Source organism: Cystoisospora suis (assembly GCF_002600585.1).
Source record: "Cystoisospora suis strain Wien I chromosome Unknown contig_3304, whole genome shotgun sequence".
NCBI lineage: Eukaryota > Apicomplexa > Conoidasida > Eucoccidiorida > Sarcocystidae > Cystoisospora > Cystoisospora suis.
Genome location: NW_027156099.1, coordinates 20,524 through 34,789, shown reverse-complemented (window position 1 = coordinate 34,789; position 14,266 = coordinate 20,524). Strand labels below are relative to the sequence as shown.

General features: G+C 44.3%; 2 protein-coding genes across 2 annotated transcripts; both read right to left on the bottom strand.

Annotated features, from left to right (window-relative positions):
• Positions 1 to 38: 38 nt before the first annotated feature.
• CSUI_006505 (uncharacterized protein) lies at positions 39 to 2,404 on the bottom strand. The gene is made up of 2 exons (XM_068066661.1): positions 1,898 to 2,404; positions 39 to 1,440 (listed from the first exon to the last, which is right to left on the bottom strand). Exon 2 carries the CDS (start codon positions 964 to 966, stop codon positions 634 to 636), a length of 333 nt encoding a protein of 110 aa, XP_067921364.1. The 5' UTR covers positions 967 to 1,440; positions 1,898 to 2,404; the 3' UTR covers positions 39 to 633.
• A 781-nt stretch (positions 2,405 to 3,185) lies between these two features.
• On the bottom strand, positions 3,186 to 14,250 carry CSUI_006504 (ribonuclease zc3h12d). The gene is made up of 4 exons (XM_068066660.1): positions 12,591 to 14,250; positions 10,329 to 11,568; positions 6,630 to 9,225; positions 3,186 to 5,924 (listed from the first exon to the last, which is right to left on the bottom strand). Exons 1-4 carry the CDS (start codon positions 14,218 to 14,220, stop codon positions 5,370 to 5,372), a joined length of 6,021 nt encoding a protein of 2,006 aa, XP_067921363.1. The 5' UTR covers positions 14,221 to 14,250; the 3' UTR covers positions 3,186 to 5,369.
• Between the last annotated feature and the right edge of the window lie 16 nt (positions 14,251 to 14,266).

Here is a 14,266-nt window from a genome sequence, read left to right as displayed (position 1 = left end):
TCACTATCTCCTTCTTTTTCTTTATCTCTGTCGACCTAGTTTTCTTCCTGGGTGAGATTTATTTACCTTTCTTGGACATGAATGGACGAAAGAATGGAGTGCGGTGTGTTTGTTTCTAGGGTGTCTCTCCTCTCTTTTTCCTTGTCATCTTTCACTTATTTTGTTCTTTCCTGTTCCTTTTTAGCTCTCTTGTCTCCTCACTCCACTCAAAAGAAAGAAGAGAGAAGAAAATGGAGAACAAAGAAGTCTTCAGGTGACGGAATGGCAGCAACCCTTCCACGAAAGAGAAGGAAGAGACAGGAAGAAGAAAAAGAAGGGAAGAAAAGAGCTCCCAATTCAAAAGCACACTCTAGGGAAATAGAGACATGGTCATGATCTAACTCTTTCTTCTTTCTCTTTCCGAAAAGCAATGAACGCCAGGCAACGCCAAAATGGCGACGATGACAAGGAGAAAGAAGGAACGCAAGAAACAAGCAAAGAGAAGATTTACACACGAGGATGAGAAGAACAAGAGTTTCTATGAGACGCGCGCGCGAAAAAGAAGAAAAGGGCTCCCTGTCTCTCTCTTTCTCTCTCGCTCTGTCTATCTATCTCACATTCTCTTTCCTTCCTTCCTTCTTCCCTTCTCTCACTTCACTCAAGGTGATGGACGCTGTCCAAGTGACTCCAGCTATCGATCGAACTCTCTCCCCGCTCTTTTTGTGCATGCAAGAAAAGCCAGAGTGCAGGGGAAGGAGGGTGTCGGAGGAGGAGGGGGAGAAAGAAGGAAAGAAAGAAAGGTGCGAAAGTTCTGGAAAAAGAGAAAGAGGCAAAGGTCATCCAGCGAATAGAAGAATGGACGCAAGAGTGAGAGAGTGTGTGTAACGGTAAGATGGAGGGAGTTTCTGAAAGGATTCGTGAAAGAAAAGGCTTCCTTTCATTCTTTCTTATCTTTCTTCTTTCTGTTCCACTCATTCTCTTCAACATCTAGACCAAACGGTCGCCTCCTTGGTCTCTACGGCAAGAAGCTATGAAGAAGGCGGTCCTCCTACAGATGTGGTCAACATTGTATAGAGATACTAGGCATCAGTTTCTGTCTATAAATATAGCAAGATAGAAAGAGTGAGATAAATCACCCCGGGTAGATGAATGGACTGAAGAGAAAGCTATATTATAGTAGGAAAGGTAAAGAGATTGAGGTATGACCAGATGGACTAAAAGAAAGACGGCAAACATCTACACAGTGTAGTGGCGAGAGCGAGATAGGGGGAGATACACGAGATCGGAACAAGGAGTGTCTCGCCGTGTGACATGTGGCAGTTAAAATCTCTCTTTCTCTCTCTCTTCGACAAAGAGAACAAAAATTGAATTACAGAAAAGAGCTAGTGCAGCTTGCTTTCAGGAAGAAATCTCTTCTCTTCGTCTCTCCTCTCTGTCTTGACAGAGAAGACCTCCATACGCCTACGAAGGAAGATAGACAATCGAAGTTGCAAAAGAGAAAGCATCGATTCTACGTCTTCTTCTACTCTTTCTTCTCTAGTATACGTACTGGTATCCAACGTGAAGTTTCCCGATGAATTCTCTCCCCTCGCTGTACACGACAACGGCGGGCGACTGGAGGTCGATCTCTCCCTAGATAGATACGAAGTACCTAGCTAGTCTTCCAGGGAATCACACGTCGCCACTATACACATCTATCTCTCTATATCTATCTCTCATCTTCAATCTATCTATCTATTTCTATAGTACATTATTCTTTTCTTCGCAACTGGAGCGCGTGTTTTCATACATGTCTATATCTGTGTCTGTATGTCTTTATATCTTTCTTCCAGATGGATAGAGAGGTAAGTACTCGAAGAAACGATTTGACCAGAAAGCAAGAAAGAAAAGTCTATTCGCTTTTTTCTTCCTGTCTTACATGCTCTTCCACTCTTGTGGTATGGTGAGAAAGAAAGGATAGAGAGAGAGATTTCTCTCTTTCCTCTTTCCGCTGCATTCACACAGACTGCTGTGGTTTAACCCTGAGGCGTCTTTCTCTCTCTTCTTGCATGCAGCGTAGATCGAAGAAGAGAGATAGATTAAAACAGACAGAGCAAGGTAGATCCACTTGATTAAAACGATAGAAAGGTGTTCGTTGCTCTTGTATCAAGGATAAGCCGTGTCCAAAAGCATGGATAGACTTGGGTGTGATGGTCGTTCTGCTTCTCTATCAGATCAGAATCTCTCCTACCTATCAATTTGTCTAGAAGTGGAAGATACATAGACACACATACACACCGACCAAGACATCTACGGAGAGGTTCTCCTTTTCATCTTTCTTCTTCTTGGATACGTTCAGAAATGCCTTTACACTGCCTTGTGCTCCGGTCTTTCTTTGACTTCCTCCTCTGTCGTTTTATGAGGTTTCATGAAAGCTTCAGAAGAGAAAGACGTACCACCACCATCACCCTCAGCATTACTATACTATTTACGGGATTTGCATTCACTCCTTACCTTTCAGGTGATACAAGAGTATAACCTTTCTGTCTCTTCTTTCAACTAGATCTACCTTGATCAATCTTCCTTTTTCTATCTCTCCCCATCTATCTACTTATCTACGATCTCATTATACCTCCCCTGCTCCATGTGCGAGTACATATTTCCATTTGCCTACGCATGTATCTATCTAATCTATTTTATCTACCCGATCTACCTATACCTATCTATCTTGCTTTATCTACCAGATCTATCTATCTATCTACCTCTTCAATCGACCACTCTCTTCTGTATCAAGATCAAGACGATTCTTTTCCGTTCTACTGCTACAACTCCTGCTATCGCCTCTGTACGGCGATGTATGCGACGACGGCTTTGTTTCGACTCCCCCCCCATGTGAAAAGAGTCTCCGACCAGAGACATGAAGAGAGAAAGAAACTGAAGAGAAAGAGAGGAGAGACAAGTGGGAGTGTGTGCTATCCATCCACAGCCGTCTCATTCTTCTTCTACGTCTTCTTCGTGTGTAGGGACGTAGAAGAAGAATGCGACAGAACGTTTCTTTCTCGTTTTCTTCCTCTTGGCAGTCAGTGTCTTCCTCACTTTGAACTGCTTCTCTTGTCTCCTACTTCTTCGTCTCTTCTCTCACTAATCAAAGAGAGAAGAGACAGACGTCCATTGATAACAGGAGAAAGCAAGAAAGACATAACAAGACCGCGAGTAGCGGCATCCCTCATAGATTTCTTGTAGTAGTTGTCATAGCGTCAAACAAGTAGAGAGAGAGAGAGACGTTAAGCCCCGAGTGATTCGGATGACAATGCAAAGAAAGAAAGAGAGACGAAACGAGGAGAGATTGAGACGCATGCTAACGAGCGACCTCAATACTTTCTCCTCACACCAATTTTCTACCCAAAAGGGAAATGACTCTTCTCACTTCATCCACATAACACACTCCTCGTCACTCTCTCAGGTATACACACATCTATGCATATGTACATACACATACATACATGCATATATGATATATGTATATATAGATCACTATATATATCGCCATGTACAGACAGAGGTCGTCTGGATGTATGTGTGGGAAGATCAGGATGCGAAGATGCACATCGACATCTATGTCTATAAATATGTAGATGTACCAACAATAAGAATCGATGCAGCTCTATACACATATATACATGTACGGAGGTGTCTGGGTATGTGTATCTGCAGAACGTGCGTGAAGGGTGTCAATTGCAAGAAGCCAGGACAATGGACTGTATACATCATCTATACACAAGTCCCTCTCTCTATACAGATATGTCTTCCACACGTGGAGAGCAAAAACTTATTCTAATGCGCGATAGCACTACCAGATCGGAAAGCTGTGTTGTACGTACTAGGTATCTTCATTCAAAAAACAGGCGGCTGTATACAGACATCCACATATGTATATCTGACACGTATTTGTAGACATGCGTGTCTAGTAGTTAGTAGGAGTCGTAAGAGGTACGTTGTTTGATGTGCGATGGCCTACTATACAGTCGGACGCGCCAAATACACTAAAAAGAATAGGATTGATCTCTTCAAGATCTTTTTCTTCTTTCTCTTCCCTCTTTTACAAAAACCCAAGTCTCTACGGGAGATGAAGGCGCGGCTAGGGCCCTACACAGAGACGAGACGGCCCGGAGACCACCACTGTGAATGTAGATCAGAGACAGACGGCATTCAGAAACATCGACTGAGAGAGATACATCACATGAGGGGAGACAGAGCGCCGAACTCGCCAAAATGAAAGAGGGTATCACCACGATGACACTCGCAGACTGTAGACAACTAGCTGGATGGCATTCTGGACAATTAGCTGGATGAGACTCTGGACAGCTAACTGGGAGAAAAACTCAGGACAGCTAGCTGGATCAAAAACTCAGGAAAGCTAGCTGCAGCAACAACACAGGACAGCTAGCTGGGATGAGGAATCTTTTTGAACAGCTAGCCAGGTGGGTGAACGGGACTCGACGATAAAAATGAAACCTTTCCTCTTCTTAGGGAGACCTACGATGAGACCACTAAGGATCTCTCTCCTTTTCTATCAGTCTTATCTTCTTATTGTACAGACACTCGAACTCCCACCTCCCCAGAGGCATGTTGTCCACTCCTTCTTCCTTTCCTTTCTCCTACGAAAAGCGAAGGCGAAAGACACTTTCCATCATGAAATTCTTCACCCTTTTTCAAGAATGAATCGTCCCTAGGTCTTCTTCAGATATCCTTCTAGTGTACATACACCGGAGAACGATAGCTAGCTCTTCTTGTGTACGTACACCCACCCCAACATCTCCCCCGCGCACCGATAGCTAGCTAGGGATAGTTGCCATGAGTGAAGAAGATTAACACCGGAGTGGAATACAGATGATACCTGCCACAAAACAGAGAGGAAGAAGAAAGCCACCTCTCTTCACTTTGTCCCAAGTGACCGTCAATAAGAGCCATCGCCCTCCCTTAGTTTGAATACCTACCTTCTTTTCCTCTCTTCGATCTCTTCTCTTACTTCAAACTCCTGTATGCATGCCCCTCCTGTATGTATCACTCCCAGACGCACGCCCCCCCCCCTTCGTTCTCCCTCTTCCTCTTCTTCCTTCTTTTTTCTTTTTCACTTTGGATTCTTTTTCTTTCTTATCATCTTCTAAGAGACTTCTCACTATCATCGGTGTGTCTCCTTTTTCCTCTTCCAGCCCAACAAGCCATCGGATGCATGCGCAACGAGCGAAGGATCGAAGAGCCAGAAAGTCGCTATCACTTTTTCTTTCCTTCTTCTTTCGAAATCCACTCAAAAAGACGAGAGAAAGAAAGACAGAAGAACACATCGATCGTCTGTCTTTCTCATCCTCTTGTTTATTGTCTTTCCTCTCCTTTCCTTTGCGTTGATGCCCCTAATCATCATCTTCATCTTCATCTTCTTCCTCTTCTTCTTCTTCTTGTCTTGTAACGTCCTCTAAAGGTATCGAGGGGGGAGGGAGACGAGGCATGAATTCTTCTCCATCGACCTCTATTCCTAAGTGTTCTTCTTCTTCGTCTTCACCTTCTTCCTCTCTTCTCTTCTCTTCATTGTCCTGCTCTGTCTTCCCATAGAGAGAAGAGGAAGAAGCGGCCCAAGACGTCTCATGACCTTCCAATTTCTCCCCTTGAACAACAAGAGGATGAGATGACGGCCCGGACAAAGGCGAAGGAAAAGGCAAAGAAGGAAGAGGAGACGCCGAAAGAGAAAGAGAAGAAGAAGAGACAGATGTCTCAGCGATACTCGTGAGTGTAAGGGTGGATTGGGGCCAGCGGAAGTCAGGATTGGGGATAAATTCATCGTCAACGAAGACAAAGGAGATAAGGTGACTTCTGAGCCACTTCTTTACTCCTCTTATATGAGAGCTCTTAGCGATAAAGTCTCGATACATGTCATTCGTCACTATACACCCGTTGTGGTTCATGGCATACTGCAAGACAAGCACAGAGAGAGAGAGACACACACAAGGATCGATAGAAAGAAAGAAACAATAGGTTCATAGATATAGAGAGACAGAGAAAGAAAGAAAGAACGATTGACAAAGAGAAGCCGAAGCAGGAAAGAGGAGGCAGATACACTCCGCATGTTTCGTTCGACGCGTCAAACTTGTCTAGTGAGAAGAAGACCCGCGAGACTGACGATGTTAACAGTGAAGAATCTCTATCTCTAGAAAAACACGAAAACTTGTGGAAAATGGATATAGACATGCACATAGCTAACCTTTCCATTGAACAGTCTTCCCATACATGCAGATATATTGGCGTGTATGTGTTTCATAGTGTGTATCGATCATGTCCTCTTATTGCAGCGAGAGCCTCCTTGATGTGTGATTCTTAAGTCTCCTCTTGTCTCTCTCCTCCTAGTCCCCACAGAAGAGAGAAGGAAACAAGATGTATCCAGATCTCTCCAAAAATCCTCTATCTTTTGATCAGCCTTCCGCCTCGAGATTCTACACTAGTCATCGCCTACTAGATGCATGCACATCATTTCAATCAGAGAAAAGGAAGAAGGAGGAAGAACACTCAGAAGCTAGTTGCCGGAGTGACTAGCTCTCCACCTGTGGCATATCATTCTCATCATAAAGCAGTAGTAGTCAGTCAGTTGGTTCTGTAGTGACGCGCTCCTTTGATCTTACCGTGATAGCATAGGAATCGTCGTAGTCTTGGGAAGGTGTGGCTACAATGAGGCCTTCTTTCCTGAGTTGCTGCAAGACATCCATGGAGTCAGGAATCTTGGTCTCTAGGCCTCCTTTAAGAGGAAAGGTTGACTTTTGCATGCGTTTGGCTTCACCCACCGACTCGTAATTAAGGACATAATCCGGCAGGAAGACTCTTACATTATAGCCACGTGTGCGGAAGTAATCGACGGCTTGCTGGATCCCCTTAGTTGAAAAGGACTTTGTCAATCCCCCTGTCTTTCCACCTCCATGTCTCATAGCTACATTACTTCCATCAATCACGATAGTTCTTATCCCCCCCCCCTGATCTAAAGTGATGCGCTGCTGGCTCTTATGACATGCATGTCCTCGGCCTAGACCCTCATGACTTCGCCCCATACTATTGTGACTGCTTGAAGAGGAAAGAAGAGGACCTTGAGTAAAGCTCTGACGGAAAGACGTCGTTGAACGCGCGCTTGACGAGAAAGAGGAAGAAGAAGAAGATGCCTTCCCTTGGGGTGTCACCGTTGTTGTCGTAGTGGAAATCCCTGTCTTTCTTGACATCGATGAAGAAAATGAAACAAGACCACCTCCTCCTCCTCCTGCTGTAGTCGTCGTAAGAGTTGCGGCTGTTTTACCTGTAGAAGAAGAGATTGTCTGGGCCGAAGGATCTCCGCCTCTCGCTTTCTGAACGGCGAGCATAGGAGATGAAGACGACGACGAGGAGGAGAGTGTCTTAGGGGATGACGCAGTTGAGACGAGAACATGAGAAGGAGCAGGAGGTGGCAAGGGTCCTCGGGGAGTGGCTTTGTGCGGGAGAGGTGAATGAAGAAGAAGATGATGGGTGGAACAATACGTAGAAGGGGGGTAGGGAAGACGACCAGAGGGATGCGACGGGGGTGAGAAGGAATTTGAAGGGGGGAGATGAAGAGAAGAAGAAGAAGAATGAGAAGAAACAACTTGGTAATAAGGTTGATCTCCCTGATAATGGTGATGCTGTTGTCGTGTTGGACGTGAGGAACAAGCGGCAGTCTTGGAGACGGTAGAATGCAGCGTGCTTGGATGACGAGAAGAAAAATAGAAACGATTTCTTCTATTAGCCGATGTAGTAAGATTCTTGCCACTACCATGCTGGGGAGGGGGATCTCCTTCTGAAGGAACGGACGAGAAAGGAGCCGAGGTATCTCCCGAGCTAGATGGCGTGCATAATGAGGAAGAAGAAGGAAGAGGGTAGTGGGAGCTCTTCATAAGTCCCCCTGGAGAAGGAGGAAGACAAGAAGAAGAAGAAGTAGTAGTAGTAGAGGTTGTTGTTGCAGTAGGGCCAATTGTCGATTGTGCAGCATCGAGATAACCTGAGGGGGGAGGAGAAGCAGAAGAAGATGTGAGACGATTCTGAGAGGTTCTCGAAGAAGTGAATCTACATGAAGAAGGAAGAATAAGATTCAAGGGGGGGCGTGGGAGAAGCAAAATCCCCCCCCGTTTCTTCTCGATTGTCTTCACGCTCTTCTTCTCTTCTTCCGCTTCTTCTTCTTCGTCTCCACTGTCCGTGTCTCCGTCTCTTCGTGTCTTTCCTTCAGTTGTTTCTTGATCTCTAGAAGACGACTCAATGGCAACCATTCTCCTATTCATCGAAGAAATCGATTCTTCTCTTTCCTCTTCTCTCTGTTCTTCTTGTTGTATTGCTCGTTTCTCTATCTCATCTTCATTCATCTTCTTGATCCTTTCTTCTTCCTCCTCTTCTTCTCTTTCTCTTTCTTCTTCTTCTTCATCCATACGAGAGGGGTCTGAAGAGGCCGAACGCGAGCGTGGTCGTCTTCTACGTCCTCGATGATGCCGAGAGGAATAGTAATAAGGGACAAATGAGTTGTCTCCATCTTCATCTTTTTCTTTCTTCTCTCCCCTCTCTTCAAGATTTAACGCATGCAAATCTTCATCCCTCACGAAATCTCTCGGATCAAAGCCGTAGTAAATATCATCATCTCTCGTATCACGAGGAGATCCTTGCGGCTCCTTTCTCTTCTTCTCCATATCACACTCTTCTTCTTCTTCTACAGGTGCGACATGTTTTGAACCGCTGTAGTTTGTTTCTTTATCCATCTCTCCATTCAGAGGCGAAGGCTCCTCTCTAGAAAGAGATGTCTCTTCTTTTGTTCGATAGAGATTGCCTTGCTTCTCTTTCTTGTTCGTGCTCCCCCACCTATAGTTGATCTGGGAGAGAAGTGTAGCCGTAACTTGACTTGTCACGTGTGTCTTTAAGCTCGGATGATGGGGAGCCGTGGAATCTTGCTTATCTTTCGCATCTTCATGAGGCATATCTTCATCTGGAGAAGAAGATAGGAAAGAACGTGAGAAAGAAGACGCTGAAACATCTCGCCCAAGAGAAGAAGTCTCCTCGGTGGAGAGAAGAACGGAAGTCGTTAAGTTAGAAGCATACGATACATCTTCTCCTTCTTCTCCCGTAGGATCATCTCTCTTGATAGAAATCTTCAGTCTCTCTTCAATCTCTTCTTCTTCTTCTTCTCTCTGAACCTCTTCTCTCACCTCCGCTGATGTGTCTTCGAGAGATCCACTCATTCTACAGAAGAAGAAAAAAAAAACACAAAGAGAGAGACAAGACATACAGATGCATACATCAAGATAAGTCGATTGATGGATAGATAGATAGCTGGATAGGAGTAGAGTCTGGGGGCTGATAGAAATGAGGGAAGGAGAAAGAAGAGCAATGTTTAGACAATAGAGAAAGGAAAGAAGAAGATGGCAATACATGAGAGAGAAGAATGCTAAAGAGCATGGAGATGAAGCTAAGAAAGAGTGAAAGAAGTTCTTTTCTTCTTCTTCTCCTCCTCCTCCTGTTCATTAGCTATCACTTCTTTCTTCACAAAAAAGAATGAGAAGAAGAAAGAAAAGCCAAGAGAGCAAGAGGAGATGGGGCGACAATAGACGAAGAGATTCTCCCAGAACTACATACAGAGCGAGCCACCCCATGGAGTTCAAAACAATACGACAGACAAGGAAAGAGAAATTAACTCCTTCTTCTTCTTCTTTCTCTTCTTCTTGTTCTACCTCTTTCGAAGAATCATACTGAGGGAGAAGAATTATTCCCCTGGTAAGATCACTACAACTTCGGAGGGGAGCTGCGAGAGAGAGAGAGGCCACGAGGGCAGCAAGACGTCTGTCTCCCTCCACTATCCATGTGAAACATTTTCCCACATGAACTTCTTTCTTCCTCTTTACCGCTCTCTCTCTCTACGCAGATGAAGAAAACAGATAGGTAGAAGATCAAAGATACAAAGAATCAAGATATATAGATAGATAGACTTATGTATCTATGTATGTATGTACGGAACGGATGACTACGTATGTGTATGTAAGAAAGATGAGTAAAAATAGTTAGGAAGCATTACGGACAGGAGAAGTAGAGAAGTATCGATACGAGATCCATTAGCACGACAGATTGCAGCATGCCCTCTTGTCTTCTCCGAGCTACGGGGTGAAAGAGACGTCAAGAACGACTCCAAAGCAGATAAAGAGAAGAACAAGTAGAAGAGAATCCTCCTCATCCCTTTTACCTCTGATTCAACCGTTACATGCATGCAGATATTACTACTGCATGAGAGGAAAGAATGAGGAATGAGAGTCACGAAGGGTAAGAAAGAAGAAAAGACTTCTTTAGCTTACTCTCTTTTCTCTGTCCTTTCAGATTTGCGAGAGAGAATTCTCTCTTCACGTTTTCCTAGTCGTTTTTCTTTCAGCCTCTCGAGATTGGCTCTATGATGTGACTGAAGCAAGTATTGTCGTGCATGTGCATACACCCGACGAAATTCAGGTGTATCTACACTCAGCGCCCACAAGCGAGCAAACTGAACTACACAAATCCAGGTTAAAGCTGACGAAGAAGAAGAGGAAGAGGTTCTCGATGGCGAAGAGAGAGAAGATAAGAGGAAACCCCTGTCTGCCTCTTCTTCTCCTTTCTGTGGGAGAGGCTCAGTCACGGAAATTACCGGATAGATGGAGAAGAGCAAAGAAGAAGAAGAACAAGCGTCGTGAGGAGAAGAAGAAGAAGGAGAACAACGGGACGAGCCTAGGCCGCTTTTAGTCGCAGGAGAAGAAGAGGAGGAGGAGGGTTTACTGAGGGATGAAGAGAAGGCAGAAGTCTTTGGAGAAAGATGAGCGCTTGAACTGTCATTCAAGAGATTCCCTTGCGTGTCTCCCTTCTTCTCTTCTTTGACTTCTGTGTGGAGATGTGTTTTATCTTCTTTCTCTCCTTCTTTCGTGTTTGCATGCTGCTGTTCCTTTCGATCATGGAGGTTCCTAGGGTCCTCCTCCTCCGAAGAAGAAGAAGAGATCGGCACTGTCTCCCGTGAAGACTGGGGAATGCAGAAGATTGGGCGATTAAGAAGAAGAAGTTCTTCGCTTTCATCATCTTCATCTTCTTCTTTCTTACCTTGGAGATCTTTCTTATCCCTTTCTATCTCTTCACTCGTTCCTCTTTCTCGTCTCTTTTCTTCTTCTTCTTGACAACGATCCTTTTCTTCCTCTTCCTCTTCAGTTCTTCCTCTTCTTTGATCTTCCCGTGATGCAGACGAGAGAGACTTCTTCTCCTTCTCTTCAACGCCGTCATCGTGGCGCAGGTCTCCTGTCTTGCCTGGCTGCGTGATAGGGGGAGAAGGGGTCTGAAGAAGAGAAAGAACCCGTTCTCGCTGATAAGGCCATTCAGGAGGGAACGTGAGAGGCGCATCGAGAAGACCGACTAATACAAAGTCATGTGGAAGTTGAAGAGGCAGAAGAGAGAGAAGGAGGCTTTGTCTCTTCTTACTTCGAGTTTCATCTAACAGGGGAGGGAAGAGCAAGAGAGAGACATTCGCTACTTGGTGACGTAGAACTTGAATAGGGAGAAAATCGGTGAACGCATACAAATCTGAGAGGACAGGAAGAGGAGAAGAAGAAAAGAAGAAAAGGAAAGATCATGAAAGAGAAAGATAGTGATGCCCTTCATGTAGAAAGAGAGAGGTAGAGAGATAACCCGGAGGCTAAGAGAGAGAGAGAGAGATAAGAGGTGGAAGAAGAAGAAGAGGAACAATAGGACAGCTCTTCTTTCTTCTTCTGTCGATTCCACAGAAAAAGAAGAAAGAATGAGTCGAGGTAGAGGATGGAGAAGATGTCTTCCTCGCACATGAGACAAAAGAAGAAGAGTATTAACGCCATAATAGATAGAGAAATACATAAATAGTCATCTATACATACATGCAACTAATAGATAGACTAAAAAGTCATCTATACATACATGCACACAGTCAGACATATGCATGGATATACGCATCCATCAAGAGCGCATGTAAGTGGATGCTCCTCTGCACGAAATAAGAGATCTACCTCTCTCGCTCTCTCTATACATGCGGTAGACAGGTGCGATATATTAAATACATCTAGATATATATAGAGAGAGATAGGCGCAGTGTGAGATGTCTACATATCTATAGACATCTGAAGATACGTGTAAATAAATACACACACGTTTGCAAGCCATGTTACTGCCTCGTAAATTCCTATTCGGCGAATACATGCATATGTATGTATGTATGTATATATATATAGGTATACACAGATGGAGATAGCGAAGAGTAGATGGATATAGTCTGTTGCATAGAGACACACACGCTTACAGCATGACGTCTTGAGATTCTCCATATGTGCAATTCATACACGAATGTGCTGGACATGTTGCTGCCTGCGTGGCTACCTTGAAGAGCCCAGACTATATGACATCTACAGATATAGATATATATATACGTGTAGAGATGCATGTCTACTGAAAATGCTTATGTCCCTCTCCGGAGATGTCTCCATACAGGTGTCGATCCAGTGAAATCTTTATGTATGTGAGAATGACTATCCATGTAGGTTAAACTAGGAGATAAGGATAAAAATGACGAGCTTTACCTTGATGGGCCCGTAGAAGCATTAAGAATTGACACACAGGACCAAGAAGAATCGCAGCCATAATGAGGAGATTCTCATCTTGATCTTCTTCTTCTTCTCCTTCTTCGTTCGTGAAGAAGGAACCTCTTCGTTCTTCGGTTATCAAGAAGAGCTCGTCGTTCTTTTTCTTCTCTTTCTTCTTCTTCTTCATCTTGGTGTCATCCAGTGTCTTCCTTTCTTGATCCTTCTCCTGATTCTTCTCTTTCTCACTGCGTCGTTCTTCTTCTTCTTCTACACGGAGAAACGATAGACACGCAGCTAGCTTGCCTAGATGCCCAGATCTTTCATTTCGTCTGAAAGTCCTCACAATGGAATAAGCTTCATCCACTAGACATGTAGACATATCACAACATAGCTGAAAAGATAGCAATACCACAAGAGAACACCCCTCTTCTCCTTCTTTCTCCTGCTCTGTCTCATCGTCATCTTCCTCCTCTTTCTCTTTCTTTTTCTTCGTCTTCTTCTTTGCCTGCACCTCTCGCTTCTCTTCTTTCCCTTTCTCTTGTCCTTCTTCTTCTTTCTTTACTTCTCCCACCTCGGCCTTCTCATTCACTTCCCCAAGTGCGGAGCTTTCAGAAGTAGAGGAAGAGAAAGAAAGATTCTCTCTCTTACAATAGCCTTCCCGGACAACTTCTGCTAACTTCGATACTCGTGCAAGAGAGAGAGGGACGTGTCTATACACCTCAACTGTAAGAGATTTCGGAGGAGGCTGTTGTTCCTCTTCTTCTTTATCGTCACCGGCCTTTCTCTGTTTCTTGGAGTCGCTCTCTCTGTCTTTTCCTTCCCTCTCGGCAGTCTTACTATGACTGTTCCTATGAGAAGAAGGATAGGAAAGATTCTCAGATGAGGAATGCTGGTCCTTCTTCTTCCATGTATCGGCATCCGTCTTATCTCTTCTTCTATCCACCCTTGTACATGTCTTCTCTCTGCTTCTCCCTTTCCCTTCCTCTTCTTTTTTCCTTTCTTCCTCTTCTTCTTCTTCTGTTTCTTTCGCTGGTGTCTGTACATTCTTCTTATCCTTCTTTTTGCCGTCCGGCTTTCCATGAGATTCTTCTCCCCCGTCTCTTCTCCTCCCTTCTTCTTTCTGAGCTATCCTTTCTTTCATTCTCCCAGGATGAAGAATATCAGAGATGTTTCTTTGCATGCGCCGACACCCCCTCGAAGCTTCAAGAGCGCACGCCAAGCTACTGAATAGGCAGAACAAGAGAAGAGATTCTAGCGAGAGCATCTTCACGAGGACATCTCTTATTCTCCTTCTTTCTCTCTCCTGTCTTCTAATTCCATCTTCATCTTGAGAAGATGAAGATGGATAGGCCTGTGTGACGGTACAGGTATCTTGATCTGACGAAGTTCCAGAGAACGAAATTAAGAGCCTTAAGTAACGTAGGCATTCATTGGCATGTAGATGGAAATGTGATAGATCTGTCTGGCTTTGTAGTCGATAGAGAAGCTGAAAGAAAAGAAACAAAAAGACACGTGAAACAGGAGAAGATTTGGTTTGATCAAAGACTTCTTGAGGTGAAGAAGAGGAATCTGTTAGAGCTGTTAGAAAGAGATCCGCGGCCTTTTTCCGGACTTCTTCTCTTTCCATCCAGACATTTTGCGTTGTTCCTCGAAGAGAAGATGAAGAGGAAGAA